Raw genomic sequence first — 7,324 nt, forward strand, 5'->3', positions numbered from 1 at the left:
CAAAACCAGCATGTTATGTCAAGGGCCCCCAGCACAAGCTAACTGGCAGTGTTTTCCTAGATTAGAAGAGTGTAAATGTTATTACCTGTCAAAAGCAGTGTTCTGTTTTTATTTGTTTTACTGTAGCATTTGTAAGCCCCAACCCAGATCAGGACATCTTTGCGCTAGACATTTCACACCTAACCTTGGTTTTAAAAACAATACTCTCCTTCTTTAGCAGGAAATCTTTGCAAAACGTTTTTATCTCCATAAGCCAGTAATAGTATTCCATGCAGCCGTAGAAATTATTATTACCACACAAACCTAAGGTTTTGCTCTACAAATGATCAACTTAAAATTAACATTGTTGTCAGTGGAAGAGCAGGTGACTTACCAGACAAAACCAAATGAAGGCTTTTAAAAAGGGATTTGTTAAATAATCATTTATTTAAAAAACACTTTAAAAATACAAAAAATAAATATCTGCTTGCTTGCCTGGCATTTTAGATGGATAAAAGATTCACTAAACTCAGTTCACTTTCACCTAACACACTGTCTCTTTTCAAGCTACACTCTTTGTTTGTAGCTTTCATCCTCACCGAAAAGCTATACAGATCATCTTCTGCAATACCATCAAAGAAAAAATCCTCATTAAAGATGGGATTTCTGCTTCTTTTTATAACAGTGCTTCTCTGCTTCTGAATTTTCCCTGGCACAAGGGAGAAGGTGATGCAGCAGTTTATACTTTTAGGCTCCACAGATGCATCATATAAACCCTCTGCACTGATCAGACGGAGTCTCAGCCTTCTGTTGTCTGAACAATACTCAGCTGACAGTCTCAACAATCCTCCTCTGTCCAGTAGCACTGTGCTCTCCCCAACAAGCCTCTCGCGGCCACAGGTAAGGTCCAGTGGGAAAATAGCAGAATGTGACAGGTTAAAGCTCCGCGTACGGAAGGACTCAACTAGCCCCTCTGAAGACCTCCTGGTGGCATTGGGGCTGTTATCATTGGAGCTGCTCTCATCTGTTGATAAGGAGTTGTTCCTTACCATGCTGGATTTGTTCCTTGCTCTCAGTGCCCTGCCAAGCAGCCCCTCTTGGCTCCGAGCTTTGAACAATGAGCAGGATCTGGGAGGAGATCTACTCAGCAGTGGGGAGCTGAAAGGAGACGAGTCAGTCGAAGAGGTAGTATCACTGTCCCCAGCGCCTTGCCTGTGCAGGAGTGGATGCTTACAAGGCACTCTGGCAGAGGCAGAGCTAATGGCAATGGGGCTGGAAGCTGCCCCTCTGCCAGTGTAGGTATTGGCTCTGGATCGAGGCAGCATCAAGCTGGATAGAGAGCTGCTGCATGGGTCATTGTGGAAGATGGACTCCTTCCTCCTGGTGTGGGGACTCTCCCGCAAGGTGCAGAAGCCATAGGAGGTCTGGGCTTTGGGGAAGTGGGGCAGGGACAGAGCTGCCTGTGACTGTGGGTCTGAGTTGGAGCAGTCCTCCTCCAGGGCTGAAACCTCCTCAGCGCTTTCTATCTGGATGAGATGTGGCAAGAATGGGCTGGGGCCACAATCTGCCGTGCCAGGAAGATGTAGACTGGGCTCTGCCAGGCAGCGGTCGTGCGGAGAGGAAATGGTCAGTCTGGGTGGGATGCAGAACTCTGGGATCCTGTCTGGGGTTAAAATGTTGGGAAAAGTAGCTGCCCCTACCCGGGCTTTCTCTGGCACCATCTGACCAGGCTGCAGCCCCAGGAAGGAAGGACTCAGTGAGTTGCTGTTTCCAGGTAATGCTTTCATCTTCTCCAGGAACCACATCACTACAGCTGGATACAGAGAGGGAAAGGTCCCTGCAGCAGAGCTCAAGTTTGCCTGCAAACAGAAGCAGAAGCACATGAACATCTTCTAAGCAAAGCCCTGCGTGCATGTTGAGTCCCTTTCTATCCTGCTGTACCACTAACAACCTAGTAGGATAAGATCAAGTTCACCTATCAGAGCAACATCTGTCCCCTCCCCAGCCTCTTATGGCAAAGGATAAAACTAACAGGTTACTACAGAATTTAAACAGTGTCCTAAAGAAGTTAATCTAAGAACTGATAGCATTTAACTAAGACTTAAATCCATGCTCTACAGAAATTTCTCTCCATTAAATTCCATAAGGCTTCTCCTTAAGTCAAGCTCACCCATACCTTTGCACGTTTAAGCCACTTGTTATTTCAGACAATTCAGTCAGAGCCCGTTCATCAGTGTCAGTTTAGCACAGCCCCTTCTTCCTGCTGCTCTGGAGAGCTCACTTCAATAGTGGGTAGAAAAAGAGCCAGGCTCTGCTTTTATAAGCAAGCCAGGCAGCCTCATGCCCAATCATACACTGAAGGGGGGTGGGGGCGTGGAAAGGGGAGATGCAACCAGCTCCTCCCTTTGACGAATTTCCAAGCTGCTAAGAGGCTCCACGCAGTCCAAGCTGAGCTCCCAGCAAAGCTCATGCTGTCCTCTGGCTTGTTTTCCCTGTTTCTCAAGTGCTAACAGCTGCTGCTACTGGGGGCGGGTGTACCTGAATCAAAGAAAAGGAAGGAGACATCCTACACTGCTCACCCCCCAGATTGCCAGGGCTGGTGGAGAAACTGGTGTATACACACACACACACACACACACACACCTTCAGATTCACTCAGGAACCAGATACTCTCTGCACCAAGTACACAGACCTAATGCATAATGCAAGAGGTCTGTGCATACAGCAGAAGGAGCCAAATTCATCCCTGGGGTAAAAACTTCCATTGGCTTCAGTGATGTGGCTCGTTGTACCACAGGGGAAGAAAGCTGTGTGAGAGATAGTTCTTACCAGCTGGCAAGAGCTGAACTTTCATCACATTTTAGTGCATCAAGCTGTGCCAATCCCAGTAGATTCCCTTCTCCCGGGCATCACGGAACCATTGTCCTGGGTTGGGTCCATTCAGGGCCGGCTCCCGTCACCAGCGCAGCAAGCAGGTGCTTGGGGCGGCCAACAGGAAGGGGAGGCATGTCCAGATTTTCGGCGGCAATTCAGCAGTGGGTCCCTCAATCCCTCCCGGAGGGAAGGACCAGCCACCGAAGAATGAAGCAACGGCGATACAGCTGCCGCAGAAGTGCCGCCGATTGCAGCTTTCCCCGCCCCGCTGCTCGGGGCAGCAAAAACGCTGGAGCCGGCACTGGGTCCATTCATACTATTTCACAGTGAAGGGAGTTTGAATTCACCTAAATGCTCAGAACCACTGCATTTTGCAGCTGAATCCATAAGATGCATAAGCCTATATCCCTCCCCATTATCCCCCTGCTCCAATTACCTCTTGTTTTATTGTAATGTCTATTTACACCATAAGCTGTTTCAAAATAAAATATCCAAAAACAAACAGTAACAAGTCACCTCCATGCTTCTGTTTATCTAGAAATTTTGGCACCTTTCCTGGATTTGAGCAGTAGAGAACATGGATTTGTATTTCCTGGACACAGTGATAATTTAGAGTAATTTCAGATGGTTAACTCTTGCATTTCTGTGTAAGTCAATGCATATAGTTATATATTACCACTACCCCTCATATCTTCATCTACGGAGAAACACAGATGAGTGTGTATTCTGGAGGAAGATGTAATCAAAAAGTGTTGGTATCAGGCCTGTACTATGGGTGCAAGTGAATACAGGTGCAGGGATACAAAGCAAGTGAAATCTGAGAGGAAGCAAGTTTTATTCAGACTCTGGGTTTGTGCAGTTTAGGAAAAGAGAAAGAATTAGACCAGGGACAGACACCACATTGGCTAGGTCAGGGTTAGCCTCAACTTCTCTTCAAGTGCAGATCCAGGTTAACCCCTTTTACCTTTGGCTAGCTAGTAGAGTTCACTGCTTAAATCCCTGCTAGGATGAGCCTCAGTCAGCTTAATTCAGGTGCAAGCAGCTCACCTGGGCCTTTGCTGGGAGGACTCTGGGGATAGTGTCAGAGAAAACAGAGTTCTCACTCTCAGGTTGGGTGCAGCAAGTCAGATACTTTATTATCTCTAGCAATTGCATGGAGGGAGATAGCAGAACAGGTCGCTCTACAGGTAAACAATTACAGCAAGCATTGATACCTTTTGTTACATACAATAATGGATGACAGCTGCATTTTGTTTATATGCATGTCCTCCTGATATCTTATTTTCCTCAACAATTTAGACTATAATCTACATTCCATACTTATCTAACACAAGGTCACAACAACTTGTCATACAGTTCTTTCCTACTTGCCTCACACAATCCTCATTTCTACAAATCTCACATTATTAGGGTTACAGCTAGCCTGACTCTTGCTCACACAAGGGGACTGTTTAAATATGAAATCCCCTTCAAATCCCTGTCAGGTCTTTCTCTACTTCCACAATAGCTAATGCCAACCTTTTCTCTTAATCTACTCTTTTTAAAAAAAAAAAAAAAAAAAAAGGATTCAGCAGCCCAGAACTAAAGAAGTGGGGGCTGCAAAAACCCTTAGCACACTTTCATTCCAGAAGACAACACTGGACATTCCTGATACAGCTAAGGGAAAATAAGTTTGGAGGGAGGGGGAGGAAGTTCTCATGATTTTTAAACACATCATAAAACAGCAAGAGATCAAGCCAATTCATTCTGCTTTGCTAGTGATCTTTAAGCAAGACACCTTCTGTGACCCTTAAAGCTTCAGGACAGATGACCCTTTTCAGACACTGTATTGAGTTATGTGGAACTATGGCTACATGAATTCCTGCAATATTTCCGATCGTAATCTCTCTTGTGATGAAAGACAATGTGAGCTGGGGAGGTTGCCAAGAAACTAGCCAAATATTTAATTGAATCTGTAAGCCACCAATTAGAGGGATACAAGAAAGTAGTTTGTCTCAAATTTTGTTTTATCCTCTGACAAACAAGCTTCCTGTTCACTTAGACCCAGATCCACAAAAAAGTATTTTGGCTCCAAACTTCCATAAGTGAAATAAGGGAATCTAATTCCTGGTATCTCAATTAGAGCTTGACATGCTTAGAGAAACAAGTCAAATCAGTGCCCGTGGGGAAAAAATATTTTCAATCTAATGAGAGATTCAGCCCCAAAACACACAAATACTGAGTGTGATGCTCCACCACTTATGGCTGTTTTTACACTAGTTTACCTTTGTTTCTTAAATGGAGTTATACAGGAATTACCACAGAGAAAGCAAGAGGAAAATGAGGCTGGTTGAGCACAGGATTTCAGTTATTTGTGGTTGAGTGGGGGAGGAGGGGCTAATGCAAACATCCATAGAAAGATTGAGTAAGGCATGTCCTTGACATCTCTTGGCTTATGGACATTCATTTTAGAATCCCTGAAAAGGGAACACCACAAGTTGGGAGCACCCCTTTGTCTCAGCTCCAGGACAAAGAGGATAAAGTTTAGGTTGCCTGTTTCCTGGGACAAAAGAACACTTTCTTTTCCTGGTCTAAAAGGGGGGGGAGGAACCCACCTCTCTTTAGTTCTTTAATTTTTTTTTTACTTCTTGTTTCCCCTTGGCCAGAATAAAAAAGGGCCAAGTCCCTTGGACACTGGTGGGTGCTAGTTAACTGTTAAGAACTAATGTAAGATAAAGTTCCTTCAGATTGGTGGGTGTGCCAAAAGAATGAGATTGTACCCATTTTAATTGGGATACCCCTGTGGAAAGAGAAATAGGAGGATAAAACTGCAAAACATGCCAAAACTTTCTGAAAAATCAATTATTCTTCTTTTAGCAAACTCACCCACTTGAAACTGACCTGCTACTTGAGAAAGCTGAAATCAAATACAGACCCTTAGAAAAAGGTGTAGCTCGACTCTTCCACTTATAAAGAAACACAGCCGACACAGGTGGGGCAGATTTGCTCAAAGCCTGTAAGCCACTTTAAGAATTCAGAGCTGCTTAGGATATTCTGCTGGACTATTCACACAAGTTTGTTTTCTTTAGCTAGGGATGGGGAAGAATTTAGTTAAGATTGTACAGCTGAGAGGTTAGATTAGTATCATAGACTAAGCATAGATGAGAAACAATGACCCCACAGCTGCTCTTTAATTACAGTTAGAAATAAAGCTATGTTTGTTTTTCAGTTTTGTTACTTTGGGTGTTTTCCTTCAAGGGGTGGGGGAGAACTTTATCTCTTGATCTAGATGCTCTCCACTGTGGCTGAGTAACCTAAGAAAAGAGATGAGTTTTTCAGTGACATCTTCCAATCTGACTTTTTTGTTTTAAATGTGCGTTGTCTCTTGAGGTGATTGAGAACACTTCACCTGGGAATCTTCAGAAGTCACGGGCAGTTCCCTTTATAACATGAATACCATCCCCTGCACAGGGAGAGACATTTTCACTATGTGAACAGCAGGCCCAGTACTACAGGGTGGGGAGCAAAGGGGACATTTATCCCCCCACCCAATAACCTTCAGGGGCCCCAGATTATTGCCAAAGGCCAAAATACGTACAAAGTTATCCAGTGTTAAGCAGCAGCAGCAGCAGCATTTGAGTGCTTATTAAGCATTTGAGTGCTTATTTTCCATGTGAGATATACAGACACTTAAGCACATGCTTAACTTTATACACAAGGCTCCAATCTTGAAAACAGTTAACAGAACTCCTTGTGTATAAAGTTAAGCATGTGCTTAAGTGTCTGTATATCTCACATGGAAATAAGCACTCAAATGTACGGTTAGCTGTTAGCTCCCTCTCTTTAAATCAATTTCTATTTTCCTTGATTAATCACAGAGCACAATTAAAAGGCAGTGCCAGGGAGGCCTCCTGTAGCTAAAAAATGTTCCTATGATAAACTGCTTTTAAAGCAGGAGGACATTTAATTTGTGACAGTGATATAACACGAAGAGCTTTATTCCTCTTATACCAAGTAACCAATGGATGGATCCTTTAGGCTGATGGATGCTGATGAAATACAGTGACGATTGGCAATGCTCCATTATCAGCTAGCTGCTGTATGAATGACTTAGGAAACAGATTGTACAAGTTCTATAATGAAAACCAAAATTTGTTCTAGCTTGAATACTCATGTCCTATTTTGGGCTTGTTATTTTCAACGACAAAAAATATGTCACTCCTGTCCTGGTATTCAGTGTACTCTGTCTCTCTGACACACAAGCTTGTAACTAACCTCAGATTTAATAACCCTTTTCACACAAGAACATGACTGCAGTCATTTCTTCTTCAACGAGAAATTCAGCTCAGCTCACCACCCTCTATGGGCAGCACTATGAATTTCAGTGGTTCAGTAGCTGATCATTAAGGCTGTGATTTTGGTGTGGGTATTTTTATTAAAAGTCACGGAGAGGACATGGCCAATAAACAATAAATCACAGATTTATAGAAGC

General features: G+C 43.7%; 1 protein-coding gene across 5 annotated transcripts; it reads right to left on the bottom strand.

Moving 5' to 3' along the window:
- Positions 1-444: 444 nt before the first annotated feature.
- LOC123343691 (C2 calcium-dependent domain-containing protein 4C-like) lies at positions 445-5,818 on the bottom strand. 5 transcript variants are annotated; one of them, XM_044978950.1, is made up of 3 exons: positions 5,734-5,778; positions 3,818-3,922; positions 445-1,838 (listed from the first exon to the last, which is right to left on the bottom strand). In XM_044978950.1, the coding sequence occupies exon 3, from the start codon at positions 1,782-1,784 to the stop codon at positions 483-485; it is 1,302 nt and encodes a 433-aa protein (XP_044834885.1). In that variant the 5' UTR covers positions 1,785-1,838; positions 3,818-3,922; positions 5,734-5,778; the 3' UTR covers positions 445-482. The 5 variants fall into 5 exon arrangements, with proteins under 5 accessions (XP_044834885.1, XP_044834887.1, XP_044834883.1 ...); XM_044978952.1 differs by having other exon boundaries at positions 5,719-5,765; XM_044978948.1 differs by lacking the exon at positions 3,818-3,922 and having other exon boundaries at positions 5,734-5,818.
- Between the last annotated feature and the right edge of the window lie 1,506 nt (positions 5,819-7,324).

This window comes from Mauremys mutica, chromosome 11, assembly GCF_020497125.1.
Source record: "Mauremys mutica isolate MM-2020 ecotype Southern chromosome 11, ASM2049712v1, whole genome shotgun sequence".
Taxonomy (NCBI): domain Eukaryota; kingdom Metazoa; phylum Chordata; order Testudines; family Geoemydidae; genus Mauremys; species Mauremys mutica.